The 17,220-nt window shown below is 55.2% G+C and overlaps 1 protein-coding gene and 1 non-coding gene across 2 annotated transcripts in view; both read right to left on the bottom strand.

The window, feature by feature from the left end:
* Window positions 1-249: 249 nt before the first annotated feature.
* On the bottom strand, window positions 250-321 carry TRNAT-CGU. Its single transcript has one exon. It is a non-coding gene; the product is annotated as a tRNA-Thr (tRNA).
* A 10,012-nt stretch (window positions 322-10,333) lies between these two features.
* RAB11FIP4 (RAB11 family interacting protein 4) overlaps window positions 10,334-17,220 on the bottom strand; it is a 37,351-nt gene continuing 30,464 nt past the window's right edge. Inside the window, exon 13 of the mRNA XM_040641024.1 lies at window positions 10,334-16,203. Within this exon, the coding sequence (XP_040496958.1) occupies window positions 16,087-16,203 (117 nt within the window). The 3' untranslated portion in view covers window positions 10,334-16,086. The remainder of the gene's footprint in view (window positions 16,204-17,220) is intronic.

The raw sequence follows: 17,220 nt of genomic DNA on the forward strand, positions 1-17,220 counted from the left end.
AAGAGGGCTGCGCGGGGCGGGGGCACGAAACGCGGGTCCTGACAGCGAAGCGCGGCGTGGAGGGGACCGAGCGCTGTGGCGAGCCACCGCGCTCTGGCCCGGCCTGCGCTCCTGACTGCGCAGCCTGGGGGAGGGGAAGGCCCGAGGACGGCCGAACTGAAGCTGGAAAAGTAAAAAATGCCTCGCAGTTAAGGGACGGCGCACGTGAGGACCACGGAGCCCCACAGCAAAGCCCCAACCTCAAGCCCCAGGCACGGACGGGGTTCGAACCCGCGATCTTCGGTTTACGAGACCGACGCCTTACCACTTGGCCACCGCGCCTGACAGCCGAGCGAGCGGTGGAAGCTCTCAGTGGAGGGTAGGCGGCGCAGGCGCGGGAAGGGCGGCGCCCCGCCTCCGGCCCCGCCCCCGCCCGCCCCTCCAGACCCGCCTTCCGAGACCCCGCTCTGCCCGACGCCCGGTCGGGTTCAGGGCGGGCCCAGGGCAGAGGCTAGGCGTCCGCTTCCTGCCGGAGGCTGGACCCGAACTCGCGGCACGCCGGCCCGGTCCCGCCCTCCTCCCGGGTCCCCGGGAGAACGGGGCAGAGGCCCGCCTGGGATTCGCTAGGGGCGGCTGCGACGGCGGGGCCGGGAGCCCAGACGGAGAAGAACCACGACCGGCGCCTGCCACGACGCGAGCCGAGGCGTAGACCGCGGCCGCGAGCGGGCCAGGGCCGGGCGGCCGCGCGCCGCCGTGTGCCCTTGGCCGGGTCTTTTCCGTGCGGTCTGCAGATTACGCGGGCAGCGGCGGAGGTTCGGGCCGAGCCCACCGGGAGCCGAGGGGGCAAGAAGGGCGGTGCAGGCATGGACGGGACTGGCCTTGGAGAAACGTGCAGGGAGCCGGGAGGGAGGAGGGCCAGGCTCCCGGGGCGAGGGGAGAGGACCCTCCCTCGCTGACTCCGCAGGAGCGGCGGCCTGCGCGAGGAAAACCTCCCCGGCCTGTTCACGCTCCGCCCTTGCCCTTCCACCCCTGGCACGGGAGACTCCGCGTAAGTATCTGTTTAGACGAGATGGCCTTGCTCCGGAGGAACCGACGGGGGCGCACCAGGAGATGCCCCCAGGGATATTCGTGGCGACAGTGCTCATGGGAGTGAACGGGAGGCCACCTGGACGGAGGAAGCTGATTGTGCCATGGAACAGTGGGTCACTTATTAAAAGGAATGACCTAGATTCAAAGGAATGATGGTCAGCGTAGGTAGTGCGCAGAAGCACATACGATTTTTAAAAAAGCAGGATATAGGACAATACTAACCATTTATTAAAGGGAAAGACGTACAAAGTAGGTAAGAGTAAAATATAAAGGAGACTGGCTGGGGATAGGGGACAAAAGGAACTTTGTTGGTGATGTTTGGTTTCTGTTCTATGAAAAGCCAAGAAGCTGAAATGGTGGGAATATGGGTGCTTATTATGATACTGTATACTTTTTTGTAGATCTTGCGTTTTGTTTAAATTAAAAGAAAAAAAGGAAATTAGGCCCCTTTGTCCTTGTTTGGCCTGTGGCCACAGCGTCTGTTTGGGAGAGGTGTGTGGGAGAAGAGCCCTTTTCCCAGGGCAGGACGGGGCCAACTGCCAGCCCCCGGGGTGTGGGGGGGGGGGACACAAATCAGGCTAATGGCAAGTTATAAGTTTGGTGTAGTCATTCCCATTGCTCACCCCACCACCGCCATTGCCAAAGTCATTCTTGCTTATTTATAGAACTTTTAAAAAAGTATAGATTGTGGCGATTTGGGGAAACCTAGGAAAGCTGTTTTTGTGTGTGCTAAAAAACATAGTTTACCATCTTGACCATTTAAAAATGTAGTGTCTACTCTCTGGACGTCGTTGTGCAACAAATGGAAGTTTCACGGAAACCCTACCCACTCACTGAACTCCCCTTCCCCAGCCTCTGCCCAGCCCCTGGCAACCACCATTCTAGGTACTGTGTTTCAGAGAGAAGCTGCTCCGGGTAGCTCGCCCAGGTGCAGTCCTACAGTATTTGTCTTTTTGTTCCTGGCTTATTTCACTTAGCATAATGCGCTCAAGTTTTACCCATGTTGTCACATGATATGATTTCCTTTTTTTTTTTTTAAGCTCGATATTTCGTTGTATTTTTTTTAATCCGTTCATCCCTCAATGAACATGTAATTTACTTTGACCTCTTTGCTTTTGTGAATTGTGCTGCAGTGGATACGGGTTTGCAAATAGGTCTTCAATTCTTTTGATATATAACCTAGAAGTGGGATTGCTGGATCCTATGGTAATTCTATTTTTAATTTTTCCAAGGAAACTCCATACTGTTTTCCATAGTGGCTGCACGGTGTTACATTCCCACCAGGAGTGCACGAGGGTTCAAATTTCTTCACATCTGTGCCAGTACTATTTTTTAACACTGGTCATCCTGGTGGGCATGTCGTACGTAGTATCTCATTGTGGTCGGATTTGCATTTTCCTGATCGTGATGTTGAGCATATTTTCATATGCTGGTTGCATATTTGTGTATCTTCTTTGAAGAAATGTCTATTCAAGTCCTTTGCCAATTTTTTTATTCTGGTTATTTTTTTTTTAATTGATGGGTTGTAGGAGTTCTTTGTATATCCTAGATATTAACCTCTTATCAGATACATGGTTGACTAATATTTTCTCCCATTCTGTAGGTTGATTTTTCACTCTGTTGATTGTTTCCTTTATGGTGCAGAAGTTTTAAGTTTGGTATAGTCATTCCTATTGGTCCGTTTTTGTTTTCATTGCCTGTGCTTTGATATCATATCCGAGAAGTCATTGCCAGCTCTGATGTCATGAAGCTTTTCCCCTGTTTTTTTTTTCCCCCAAGAGCTAGATCAATTCAGGTCATGTGTTTAGGTCTTTAATCCATTTTGAGTTAATTTTTGTATGTGGCATAAGGAAGCATCCAGCTTTCCCAACACCATTTGTTGAAGAAGCAGGAAAGTGTTTAAAAGCATCAAGAGGAGAATATAAAGGATCCGTAGTCACCACCAGAGAGAAGCACAGGGCCCACATTCTTGTGTGTATAGTACACACCGGAATTTACTTATTCTCGGATGCAGGTTTTTTTCTCACATTTTAACAAATTAGAAATTAGGATGACAACTGATTAGTTGATAGAGTCTTATAATTAATTGGTAGTATTTTTTCCCTTTTTAATGGCACATAAAATAGCTTTTTAAGTGGTGAATTGGATGCAATCAAGTATATAGAACCCAGAAGAGTCAGACTCCTGTTTTCACATTTGTAGATTTCATGGTGTCCTGGTTTTTCTCACTTACCGCTGTAGGATGAGCGTTTCCCATGTCCTTAGAAGTGGATCACTTTATCAACTCTGGTGCGAGATGTTGATCGTGAGGGAACCTGTGCATGGGGGAGGGGGTAATACGGGAACTCTCACTCACTTTTGCCGTGGATCTAAAACTGCTCTAAAAAGTAAAGTCTGGTTTATAAAAGTACCTTAAAAACAAAAAAGCCTAACCCCCTCTCTCACCCCCTACTCTGAGTCACAGCCAACCCTGGGCTGCCCTGGGGTTGCTCCTTGGTGGGGTCACTGTGGGTCTGTCCGGATCCACTTCTTAGCCGGCAGGCCTAGGAGCCTGGTTCTGTCTCCTTCCAGGAGCGAGCATCCGTAAGGACATGGTCTAACTTCTGTTTTCTAAACTTATGTACCATTTTTAAGACTGAGCTCTTGCATTGGCAGATATGCTGTGAAACTTAACCAAAAGGTTGAGAGCTGGCTCCAGAAACACAGAGCTCCTTAGCGGCAAAGATCAGGTCATCCCCACCTCCATATAGCACAACAGTAAAGGCATCCCGTCATTCATTCCTTTAACAAATCCTCACTGAGCACCTACTATGTGCTAGACCCTGTTCTCGGTGCTGGAGCTATTGCGGGAACTCAGCAGCACAGCCCTCTGCCCTCCTGGAGCTTCTATTCTTAAATAAGCAAACCATATACTCTATCAGACGGGGATAAGTACTAGGGAGAAAAATCAGCAGGGAAGAGGGATAGAATGTTCTGGAGGTGGGAGGGAGGGTTGTAATTTTAAATAGACGGGCATGATAGATTAAATGAAGTCTCCCATGCTTTGCTGCTTTCCCTTTCCAGAGGCAGAGTCTATGCCCCACCCCCTTTGGACATGCGCAGGCCGTCTGGCTTGCCTTGACTTGTAGAACATGGCAAAAGTGATGTTGAGTAAATACCCAAGCCTGGGTCTCAAGAGACCTTGCAGCTTCCTCCTGTGATATCTTAGAGCCCACCGGGGAAGGAAGGCAGTCTAGCTGATGGAGGAGGAGAGGCCATGACAGGTCTCCCCGCTGAAAGCCAGCACCCCCTGCTACAACATCAGTGCGGCCATCTGGGACCTTCCAGCCCAGCCGACCCTTCAGCTGAATGCAGCTCCGTGCACACCCAGCAGAGAAACTGCCACCCGAGCCACAGAATGGTGAAAATGATGACTGGCTCCTGCTGCAAGCCACCACGTTCTGAGGGGGCCTTGTTACCTAGCAGTGACAGTTCATTGATGCAACAGGTTACGTACAAGTAGGGTTGTGGGTTCTCGGTGTGTGGGCTGGTGCTTATTTGCATGGAGGAATTACAACTTGTAAGATGCTGGATGAATGTGGGAGGGGCCATGCCCAGGGTCCCCTCAGTGGGTAGTTAACCTGTTTCCTTAGTTACAAAATGGAAGAGTTCAGAGGCCCGCGTTAATTAAAACTTGAACACCTTCTTCATTATTCACTGCTGAAGTTAGCAGGGGGGTGAGATGCCACTTCATCTTCTTTCTTCACAGCAGCCTGACACTTCCCCTGGGTCAGGTTTCCTGCTCCCTTTGCCAGCACGAAAGCTCTAAATTTAAGGCTGCCGTTGATAGAGAAAGTCAACACGACTTGAAACCTTTTTAGAGAGAATAAGGCCACACGTGTAGACATTTAAATTAAGGCTGCTTTTCATACTTAGGGTTAGTGCGGTTGGGTCTTTTCCTCTCTCTCTCTTCACCTTCTCGGGGGTTAGTTCAATTCCCTTTCCCCGACTCCTCCACGTGTTAGTGGAACATTCGCTCAACAAGAGGTTTCAAGGGGCCTGTGGACTTTAAAGGAGCCAGGAGGGCTCACAGGTGGGTCATGGGCTGAAAACAAAACGCAGGCCCCCTCAGAAGCCCTAAAATGAGGCAGGAGCTGTAGTGAGTACCACTGGCCAGGCAGCTCCGGCCCCTGGGACCCGTTCTTTCCCTGAAGGTGAGCCTGCTGTCAGGGACACCCCGGCTCCTCCGTGGGACTCCTGCACATTAGAGATCTGCTTGGGGGAGGTCAGAGGACTGGCGGACCGAGTCATTCCCCAAGATGCTTGTGTGGATGCCTTTCGGGGAAGATGGATCCTGTGAGAAGGGGCCTGAGAGAGCGCAACCTCCCAAAGACCCGCTGTGTACTCCCCTACCTCAACCCAGGAGGCTGCAGATAAGACCCTTTTCGGGTTCTGGGGGCTGGCCGGGCAGTCCTGTGTCTCTGTGGTTAGATCGGGTGCTGGGATGGCTGGAAGGCCCACCGTGGCTCCCTCCCATGACAAGCACTTAGCCGGAGCTGCTGGGTTGGACCTCTATCCACCATGTGGCTTCTTGGGCTTCCTTATAGCATGGCAGCGGGGGGTGGGGTGGGGAGGCGCCCAAGAGGGTGCATCGGAGAAGAAGGAGACCGAAGTTTCCATGCAGCCTCGCAGGGCTAGCGCTGAGAAGCCCCAGGATACCACTTCTGCCACAAATGATGCATTTTTACACCGATTGATCAAAGTAGTCATAGGGACAGCCCAAAGTTGGGGGGAGGGGAAATCAACTCCACCTCTCAATAGGGGAGAGGCCTGCACGCAGGGAGGAAGTAAATCCATGGTGACTGTCTTTGGAGCCTTGACCACCCCTGTCATTCACTGACTGTGACTCTGAGTATAAACACTGATGGGCGCTCAGCCCTGGGGCTGGATCCTGCCGAGACGCAGAGAGATAGGAGGTGGATATCCTTTGCCTCCACCCCAGCCTCAAAAATCAGACTCATCTTGAGGGGTCTCTGCTGGGACAGATTGGACTCGATGCTCTCCCCATCTCCTTCCAGCTTGACTGCCTCCGGAGTGGACATTCACAACATGCCTCTCCCCTCACTCCGCCGAAACACACTCCCACCCACAACTTTGCAGGCCGGGGTACTGAGGTCTGGCCCAGACTGTGCCAGGGGCCAGCAGATGCCCGCTCTCAGTCCAGGGGTAGCCCGCTGGGCTGGATAAGCTGGGAAAGCCGGGCGCGGGCAGAGGGGCCAGTGGGGCTAGAATGCAGGGATGAGGATCTCACAGGCCCCCCGGGGCTTAGTGCCATCACACAGGCTGGAGAAAGTGTGCTCAGACTTCAGCGCCTTTGCCCTCTGGGTTTGGGCCTTTGAGGGGCTGTAGCATTTTTTTTTTTTTAACCCAGAGACCACACCAGTATCATGGAGCCCAAGTCAGAACCCATTATCAAGGAGCTGGGAGAGAAAGTGAGGGCCACACCAGGGATGGCAGGGGAGTGAGGGGAACTTCCTGCAGCCCCAGCCCAGCCATCTGGTTAGTTCCTGGAAGGACTGGTTTGAAGCCGACTTCCTGGCCCTCGAGGCCATAACCGTGCCCTATGGGGCTTGAGGCATCAGTGACCGTCAGCCCACTGTAAGGTAGGGCCCGGCTAGCCCGGCCGAGCCGCAGGGAGACGGGCATCCTTCCGTATACAAGCTCCCACCTCCGTGCACCTGCTCCCACGGCGCCCTTCACAGCCCCTCTGCTCCGAAGAGCTGGCGCCGGCTCCAGGGCTCCGCACCTATCCTTTCTTCCCGAAGCCCTTCCAGCCTGAAGCGACGCCTCCCTGCTCTGAGCAACCCGCTCCTCGGGCTAGTCGTGGAGTCCCGCTCTGGGAAGACTCTTCCCCTTACCAGCTGCCTGGGTGTAAACCCTGGGTGACTTGTGGCGAGTTAGGTCACCCGTGGTGGCTCAATTTCCTCATCTGTAAAATGGGGCTCACACTACCACCCCCCTCGCGGTGGCGGGGAGGATTCCATGCCCCAGAGCGCACCAATCACTTGGCACGCTTCCTGGCACACGGTAAGCCCCAAGCGCACGGAAGCCGGCAGGCACTACGTCGCCGTTGCCTCCTGCGGGCCGCGCACTGCATTAGGCACAGCGACGGGGAGAGATGATGCCAAATCCCGCTTCCCCAGGGCTGGAAAAACAGACGACCGCCGCCGCTGGCTAGCCGGCCCGACCCAACGAGAGCCCGCCTCCTCCTGCAGCGAGCGCCCCCTGCTGGCCGCAGGTCTCCGGGCTGCCGGCAGTGGCTGGCCTTGCACCTGCCGCCGGAGGGCCCCGGGCCGGCGGCGTGAAAGTGAGGAGCAGCGGGACTAGCTTTGCCCACCTTTGCACGTAGCTTAGTCATTTTCTGGAGAGAGGTTGGCTGGAGTAGACCCTCCCGGCCGTGAGGAGCCTGGCTCCCTTGCCCAAACGACCACGGACATCTGGCAATTCCACCTCGTCATCCCACTCAGCAAATAACAACCCAGGTCTTACCTGAGTCCTGGCTGCCTTCATCTCGCTCTTCCTCTCTCAGGCTGCTGCCTAGTCCCGCCGCTGTCCTCTGAAACTGGGCTCTGAGCAGCCCACTCCCCGGCTTAAGATCCTTCTGTAGTCGAGGCGGCCCTGTGCTCTGCTCGCTAGGTCTCTTCACCTGCTGTTCCCTCCCCGTGTTCCCCCCAGTCTCCCTCACCTGGCCTCCACTTCCTCCTCCTGGCCTCAATTGACTCCTCAAATGATCTCTGGGGGGGAGGGGGATTACACACCAGTGACCCTCACACCTGCCTGCCTGCCAGAATCACCTGGTGGGGGCTTTGGAAAAACGCTGGTGTCCAGCCCACGCCTTACCCCCTGAATCCAAACTGTTGGGCTGGGGCCTCTATCTGTGGGGTTTTCAACTCCCCCAGGTTATTCCAATATGCAGCCAGGATTGAGAACCTCCCATCCTCACATGCTGGAGGCTCCTGTGCCCTGAGGGTGAAGAGAGCAGATCTGTTTTGCTCAGTGTCCAAGTGCTGCCCCTGGGCCTACACCGTGTATCTGTCAGGTGCTAATGAAACCATTGGTTCACGGATTGACGAGATCCACCCTTGACCCCCCAGGCTCTGCACTGCCTCACCAGTCCCACCTCCCAGCCGGAGTACCCTGCAAGGGCTGTGCTTTCTACCCGCCTCCCCCACATGTGGTTCCTGGGTCCTGCAATCCTCCAGGGCTCCTCTAAAATACCCCTTCCTCAGGGAAGCCGGCCCTGATCCCCAACTGCCCACAATTCCCTTGCCCCTGATCCTGCAGCGCCCCCAGACCTTTCCCAGGTGCAGCTCATCGCCTGGGAGTCAGCTATGGCTGCCCTTCCCCACGAGGACGTAGGCCTCTGCTGTCTTTTCTATACCAACCCCTAGTGCCTAAATTGGTTGGTTGAGTGATTTCAGACCCAGATATTTTTTACCTCTTCAGGAGACTTTGGTCTGGGCCCAGACCACTCTAAAAGGTTCTAAATGAGGGCGCCTGGGTGACTCAGATGGTTGGGTGTGTGCCTTCGGCTCAGGTCATGATCCAGGGTTCCTGGGATCGACCCCCATGTCAGGCTCCCTGCTCATCGGGGAGTCTGCTTCTCCCTCTGCCCCTGCCCCCTGCTCATGCTCTCTCTCTCGCTCTCTCTCAAATGAATAAATAAAATCTTTAAAAAAAATTTTTTTTAAAGACTCTAAATGTGAGGGCCTAGTGAGTTTGGGATCGGACAACAATCCCTTTGCAGGAACTGTGTGACCTCTAGGGGGCGTAGGGCTGATGTTGTCTGAAATAGCGAAGACTGTCAGGAATGGTTCTCCAGGACAGCTGAGCAGGGACCCGTGAGGAGGGCATGACCAGTACACACAGCAGTGCTTGCTTCCACCTCTCTCCAGAAGAGCAAACGGAGTGGAATTGTGTCCCCCTAAAAGATGCAGCAGTCCTAAGCCCTGGTACCTGTGAATGTAGCTTTATTAGGAAATAGACTGTTTACAGATACGCGCATGTTAAGATGAGGTCTTCCTGGGTTAGGGTGGAGCCTAACCCAATGTCTGGTGTCCTTCTGTCTGGTGAAATTTGGACAGAGATACACAGAGGCAAGATGGACAGATGCTCAAGGGGGCTACCAGCTTCTGGAAAGGCCAGTGGTTGCTTCTGGATGGCTGGGTGGGAAAGGCAGAACCAGTCTCAAAAAAAAAAAAAAAAAAAGTAATGGCAAATAAGAAGGAATCTATTTCCGAAACTGGGGTGCAAGGCAAGCACTCGGGAATTGAAGACACCTGCCTGGCAGCAGAAGGGTCCTGGAAAGGGTTGAGAATAGGGTCGCCAGATAAAATGCAAGATGCCCAGTTAAATGTGAACTTCAGATATGGAATGAATACGTTTTTATTGTGTGGGACATATTTAAGCTGAAAAATTATCTGAAATTCAAATTTAATCGGGCATCCTGTATTTTTATTCACAGAATCTGGCAACTAAATTGGGAAGGAAAAAGGCACATTAGGAAGACGGAGGGAACAGAGATCCAGGACAAATTCCCAGTGTTGGGAAGGGACTTCCCTGTGGGCCCAGGAGGCCACGTAAATCCACTGAGTGGGGAGCTGCCTGCCGCCCAGGCAGACCCACCACACAAGGGGCTGTGTGGGGACGTGAAGGGACCTGGTCCTGCCTGTCCTGATGGCCAACAGGGACAGTAGGCTCCTCTCCAGGTGCTGGACCTGGGCAACCTGTGAATCCCTTCCCCACCCCTGGAATCCCATAGTCAGAGGAAGGGGCAGACAAAGAGAGGGCAGAAAGTTGGGGGGCTGGGCCACTCAACCTGGAGCCCCCTTGATGCTCCCAGGCTTAGCAGGACTCATGCTGTCAGGTTGGTCCGAAACCAAGCTTGAGGGGAGGACTTAGGCCTGTGACCCAGGGGAGTCACCGTGGCAGACATGGAGGAAGATGGCCCTGGGGCCGCATTAGAGTGACCAGAGCAAGCTGAGGCCCCCCCAGGAGGCCCTTGCTGGGAAAGGGAACATGGTCACGGCGAAGAACACGAAGATTTTGAACATCGTAGCCCTGGGGTGGAAATGGTGGTGCTACAGGGGCTTCGGGGATCGGCATCTCCTCCCTAGGGACCACAGGCCAAAACGAGGGTCTGCAGGGTGACCCCTGCTCTTCCCGAAGACGACGGTCTCCCCCTTTTCCACTCTCCCTCCCCCAACCACAGAAACTCACCATCAAGTCAGGCAAGAAAAGCAAACGGTTTATTTACACCTCGGTCTGTACATGAGAGCTCCTGAAGGAGCCTGCCTCGGACAGCCTGCTCCTTGGCTAGAAGCAGGGAGGAGGCGGAGAGCTCGAGGCCCTGGGACACAGCCTTGGGCCTCCCCCCTCTCCCTCCCCTGGGGCCTGGAGGTGGGTGGCGGTCTCACCCCAGCCTCGAAGCCCCTGGGGTGAGACTCAAGGAGACTCCCACAGAGTCAAAGCCGTCTAACCCACCCTTGGGCATGAGGCCACAGGTGTGGCTTAGCCAATCAGGGCCCCGGGGGACCCAGCCCGGCAAGCAGGAAGAGCTGGAATGAAGGGAGCTGGTAGGGTCCCGCGGAGGCCCAGGCTGCAGTCGGGGAATTAACGGCACTCGGGCCTGAGCACCTTGGGTGGAGGAGGAAGAGCTCGGCAGTTGTTCATGACGTGCTGGGGCAGCACCCGAAGCCTCTTCTTTCTGCCCAGTTGGAGACCAAGGCTTTTCGTTCGAGACACCAGGCAGCGGTGGTCCTGAAGGCAGCCCACTGCCAAGCGCTCGGAAGCCCCACTGCTGGAGCTTGCCCCGGGGCCAGGGCGCTGCTGCAGACCCATGCGTCCCTGCCCGGGCCGGGCCCGCAGCGAGGAAGGCGAGCCCAGCTTTCCAGAAATATTGACACCAATACGGGAAGAGGTTGGTGGGAGAAGGTGCTTTCCTTTCCTTTCCTGGTGTGCGAGGCTTCTAAACTAGCTGCAGGCTGCACGAGGGGCCAAGTGGGTCTGATCCCCCCAAGCCTAAGACCATAATGCAGACAGTTCTGTACAAAGTCACCAAATCTGCAAGGCTGAGGGAGCAGAGGGGAGGCAGAGCCTCTCCCAGTGGATCAACGTGCGGGAGGCCTGGCCTGGGAGCACACTGGGCGTGGCGGTGGAGGCACGCAGACACCAAGAGGGACACTATGTACACATTTACAGGGCTCGGGAAGGACCAGGGGAGACGAGAGGATGTAGAAATGGGGCCGTGGGGACATGGAAACTCCTGTACAATGGTGACAGGGAAGAAAAAAGGCACAAGGACAAGGACCCCAAACCATGCAGACAAAACACGGCCTGTGCAGCACAGCAAAGCAGAGGGCGCCCCCACCAGGCAGGAGATGCGACCCCTCCCAGGGGCCAGCAACAGGTGCAGTCTCCTCCTCACCCCCAGGGGCCCGGCAGGAGGCGCCGTCTCCCTCAGGCCGCAGCACTCAGGTCCTGTGAGGGCGGCCGTGGCATGCCATTCTCAGCCCCCCTCCTGCTGGGGGCTCAGGGCAGACAGCCCTCCCCCACAGCCCCAGGGAGAGAGGAGGAGCCTACAAGACCGGAGTGCTGAACGGCATCCCACTTCAGGGTCTATGCTTTTAGAAACCTTTCCAGAAGGTGGCTCATTTTCTCAGGTAGGCAGCAGAGTGCGGCAGAAGGGCCTTAGAGCTGTTCTGCCACGAGGCTAGGGCAGGCCCAGAAGGTCCCTAAGGTCAGTGGGTCAAGGGAAGGAACTGGCTTGAAGTCACCTGGGGGAACGTGGCCCCTCTGGCTTACGGCCCCTCAGCAGGCATGTCTCCGTCTCCACCAGCCTGAAGCATCGCCCTACAGGGGCGGCCCTAGTCCCAAAGGAGGAACAGCCAGGGAGGATGCCAACACTGAGTCCTCAACCTAAAACCCTCCTTAGTGCTTTCGGAGAGTCGCTGTGGACCTGCCAGGCAAACAGTCATTTCCTTGGCATGGAGACCCTCCCCAAACCTCCCCTGCTTTCAGGTTCGAATTTGCTAATGCATTGCACACACACAGCCACAGAGCACGAAAAGTGGGCTTAATTTCTCCCTAAGCCTCCAGGCCCCACTGGCCCCTGCGGGTTTCTGCTGGTTATGAAGCCCCTCACGGGAACAAAAGCACCAAAACGGTGCCCTCCTGACCACCGGACCCAGACCTGCCAGCAGACTAGTGCCCGGAGCCTCCGGGACCTGGGCCGGGATGCTGGTTTGCCTACTAACAGTGGAGGAGCTGGGGTGATGCTCCTCCGACCAGCCTGAAAACAGCTCAGAGGCAAAACCCACAAAGCCCAAGTCCCCCCCTGCTCAGCTGTGCAAGTAGAGGACTATTTCTGGGGCTGCCTCAGGGGGATGGCCCTTCCCCAACCCTTGACTCCGTCCTACTCTCACTCCAGAATGGGCCTGTGTGCGACGCCATGGGCACCAGGTGGAGACGTGCCCACTCAGGGCTGGGGGGGGAGGGGAACAGGTGGATATACCAGTTCCTGAAGGCATCTGGCCTCCCATCCTGGGGTGAGGGATCTGCTCACTTCTCACCATCCATCAAAGCCACCAGCACCCCCACTTAAAAGGTAGCACCTGGCTTAACCAACCAACAGCCATTTCCACCCCTGCTTTCTTCCATCCCTGACTAGGAACCTTCTAGTCTCCACCTTGGGCTCCACATCAGCGTGGCCTGGGGAGCTCTTTAAACATCTGGATGCCTGGGCCACACCCACACCAATTAAACTGGAATCTTGGGGTGGGGCGGCGCGGCGCGGCTCAGCCCAGTCAGCAGAATTTCAAAAATCTCCCCAGGTTATTCCAATGCACAGCCCAAGTGGAAAACCACTGTTTCGGATCCACGTGCCTTGGGAGGGTTCTCGAGCTGTGTGTGTAGTAAGGGAGAAATAAAAGGCAAAATAAAGGAATTTCCCTCTGACAATTCTCAGAATCTACAAACTTAAAATAATTTGTCTAACTGGGCCAATTCGAAGTTTAAAATACATGCCTTTTTTTTTTTACTAGAACTTTATAAAGCTCACTCACTGATTCGGCAGTTTGGCTCCCCGTTGAATGTAAGGATAGCCAAGTGCTGCATAAAATGTGGGTCTATTGTAGAAACCCCTCCGCGTGCCCCCAAAACACCTCTCGGCTTTGGAAGAGTTAATACCAATCCCCACTGGGTAGAGTCGCCAGGTTTAGCCACAACAAACACAAAACCAAACACACCCAGTTCTATTACAATCACCTGGGGAGTTCTTCGAACATTCCAGTAGCCGGGCCACACCCCGCACCAACAAAATCGGAACCTCTGGGGATTCCGCCCAGGTATCAGAACTTTTAAAATCTCTCCATTTTGAATGTGTCGCGAGTACTGCATGGAACATAACTTCTACTAGGAGTTAATGTTTTGTCTCTCTGACATGCACACCGTGCTCGGCATCCTGTGTACCCACCTGACAGCGGCAGGTAGACCAGACAACAGACAAAGGAGGGGGAAGCCCAGGAAGGGCGCGGGGTCTGCCCCACCTGCTCCCGTTAGGACCGCTCTGGAACCTTCACTGGGGCCATGGGGCTGGGACCCTGGCAGCAGGGGCCTCCCGCAGGCTAGCTTTCACGCGTGGAAGAGCAGTTAAAAACGCATGATCTTTAAAAGCCAACTAGAATGAACGCCTAGGTTTTAGAAGACGATTTTGGCCGAAGAAGGCTGGATTTCCCTTGAGCCCTGCGTGACATGGAGTTTAGTGTCATTTTAAAGTCAGCCCTCTCCCAGAGTCCCCAGGGACAGCACCAGGTCCCTAGGGGGGACTCAGGCTCAGACTCAGGCTTCCTGGGGGAGGCCGCTCCCGTGGCGCCCCCTTCAGGAAGGGGGCAGCAAAATATGGCAAGCTGACCCGTTTTTCCACCCCTTTTCAACAAAAGCAGAAATTCCTTCCCACAGTGACTGTGTAACCCAGGCCTCTGGGGCCTTCTCTGGAATTCCATATCAATGCAGCCAGAGAGCACAGAAAGTTTTACATATAAAATGCGCACTCCTGGGGCGAGTCCCCCACGGACCAGGACCTTGATCTGGCTGGCCTCCACAGGACTCCTTCCAATGTAAAATCCAGACCAAGGCCAAGTCATGATATGTCTTCTTTCTCTTCCTTTAATTCGGGGCCATTCCTGCCTATTAGCAAATCTTCAAGAGACCCACTCCTGCCTTCTTTCTACTGCTGCTGCTTCTCAGACGCCAGAGGAGCCCAAGGACACCAGCATCTTAGGGGCTTGAGACACTCTCAGAAGACCGACCCCTTGGCCCTCGTCTTCCTGGGGTGGGTGACCCCAAAGCCCTGGGTTGGACCAACACAGCCCCATTATCTGCAGCACGACACAAATCCCACACATAGGCTGAGAGAGAAATCACGCGATCCAACAACAGCAGAAGTTAACTGGCCTGGAGTGAAGCCTGGTCCCGGCCACAGCCCTGCCTTGGTGAACAGGCAACATGCATCCCAAGCCCCCAAGCCCCTCCTCACCTCCTACTGTCCTCTCTTCTCTGCGAACGCCCCCCCAGGCCCCTCCCCAACATGCCCAAACTTTCCTTTTTACACCAGAATTGCTCAAGGCAAGAGAAACTGCAGGGGGAAAAATAAGACCATACATGTTTATATATATTTGGATTGAAGAAATGAGTTGTAAGCCATGTACCACTGAGAGAAACTGGAAAACTCAAAGTACCCTATCTACTCCCAGCTGCCGAGAACAAAGGATCACATTAAAAATCCAAAATATGCATTTCCGCCACGTGCCACTGAGGATGGGGACTACGGTTTCCCGACAACGTCCCCAGCTCGGTCTCTCACCAGCACACATCGCTGGGCCCGAGAACGGAATGCAAGAGTGTTTTTAAAAGTTGGAACCCGGAGGCCTCGCCCACCCCCCCCACCCCGAGCCAAGCCCAGAGCTCAGACTCCCCAGGCCGTGCAGAGAATGGGCCTTGCTGCCCACTCCCTGCCGGCTGATGCCATGGAAACAGTCCCTCCGTGCTTCTCTTCTTGTAAAATGTAGCCAGAGGGAAGGAAACGAACCGGGATGGGAGCGCGCTCCTCTCTCAGAGCAGGTCTCTGGAGGCCCAATGCCAACATGTACTTTAGACACCCCTGGCCCCCCGTCTCCCTCCTTTGAATTCCTTCATTGTACACCCAAGTTAAATGCTGCTTATTTTTCACGGTCTTAAAACAGAAAGAGGTAGGTAAGCGGGGATGGAGAAGTGTACAGAGAACGCTAAAAATACCAAGAACTCTTAGAATAAAGGTGCCCCATGCCAGCTCCTCTGTGAGCCCGAGTCCTTTGGACACACAGTGCACGAGGATCGCGGGGCGGGGGGAGTGCTGCCAGCCGGGGAGGGGCTCCGGGACGGCCCCTTCGTCCTTTCAGAGCCTGAGCACCTAGGCTTCCAAGGTGGCCAGAGAGGTTGGGGAGGATGCAGCTGCCGCGCATTCGAGCTCCTGGGCAAGATCAGAAATTGGCTCCCACTCCCAGAGGGAACGGGGTGGGGTGAAAGAGCCCATCTCCCTAGAGCGTGTTTTCATCCTTCTCCCCAGAGGTAGAATCAGTTTTATCCAGTCTCTGAAACACAATCTTCCAGTTCTTGTTATTACAGGAACCTTGCCCCTCCCACCTCCAGGACCACCCGCCCTTGCACGAGGGCCACCCAGAGCGTGGACAGGAACGGGACAGATGTCATCCACCCCCACAGCCCCACGCTCACCCCTTGCTGCGTGCACGGCTTCCCCCACATACACACCAGTACACACGACATGGTGGCCAGGGATACATTTACAGTGTGTGTGTGTGTGTGTGTGTGTGTGTATGTGTGTGTGGCCCGGCTTGGGCGGCATCCTTAAGCAGGGTCTGCCCCTTGGTCCCAGGGTCCAGGGGTCTGAGGGTCCCTGAGGCCGCTCTGCAGCCAGCCCTCGTCTCAGTGTTTGATCTCGAGGATGGAGGGGTTGTGGTCCAGGATGGCAAGGATTATCTTGTCCATGTACTGCCTCAGCCGGAAGTTGATCTCCTCCTGCTCCTTCAGGGCTTCCATGAGCTGGAGGGAATAGGAGAGGCAGGTCAGAGGCCGGGCCCAGGCTCCGGTGCAGAGGGAGCCCAGACTCCCAGCTGTGAGCCGGTGCCCGACAACCGAGGGGCTCAGGAGACAATAGGCAAGGCAGGCCCCAGGACCAACCTCAGCACTCGGCTGCCAGAAACAAGCCAAAGCAGCGACAGCTCACACCTAAGGAGTGTGAGCTGTGCACACACCTGGGCCTCACCCCCAGGCATGTGGATTCAACTGGCCTGTGGAGGGACCCATGCAGGAGCAATTACTTGGTACAGGCTGTGAACACTGGCCAAAGACGTTTATGATCAAGATGACACCGAAACTCCCCCGGCCCTAAGACTCCTAAGGCTTCTAGCGGTTTCCTTTACCTGAAATGGCCCCCTCTCCGCCCCCGCCCCTGGCCCTGCCACTCCCCCTGTGCGGGTCCATTCCTGATGTGTCCTTTAGGATGAAATGCTGGCCCTGCCCCCAGGCTGGAGCCCTTTGAGACTAGGGGCCAGCTCTTATCTCTGTGTCCCAAGCACAGGAAAAGGGGTTCAGGGACTCGTTATGATTCATGTTAAAATGTTGCCAGGGCATCTTGGAGGCCTGGTCTTTCATAACCATACCCTGATGGGGCAGAAAGAATGGACTTTGGTTCTGGAGACCTGGGTGCTTCACTCCCCACAAGTTGGGTGATCTTGTGTCCTAGTTTCCCAATCTGTAATGGAAGCGTCCAGGAAGCCTTCCATCTGTCAGAAGATATACTCCAAGCAGGTGCTCAAGAAAGGCTGGGGTCCTTCCCCTCTCGGCTTGAGGGAGAGGAGCTCTAGCCTCTCCTGCCTACCTACTGATGGCAGCACGGCAGAAACACTGGCATGTTTCTGGCAGAGTGAAGACTCAAACTCCACTCCGTTCCCAAAGCCAGGCTTCCCCCGGCACATGCAGGAAATCAGAACGGATGGAAGTCCACCCACAGCCAGAGTCCCTCACGGCTCTGGTCTGCTCTTCCCGCTCGGGGTGGCC

The sequence above is a fragment of the Ursus maritimus genome, unplaced genomic scaffold (genome assembly GCF_017311325.1).
Source record: "Ursus maritimus isolate PB19 unplaced genomic scaffold, ASM1731132v1 scaffold_24, whole genome shotgun sequence".
Classification (NCBI taxonomy): Eukaryota; Metazoa; Chordata; class Mammalia; order Carnivora; family Ursidae; genus Ursus; species Ursus maritimus.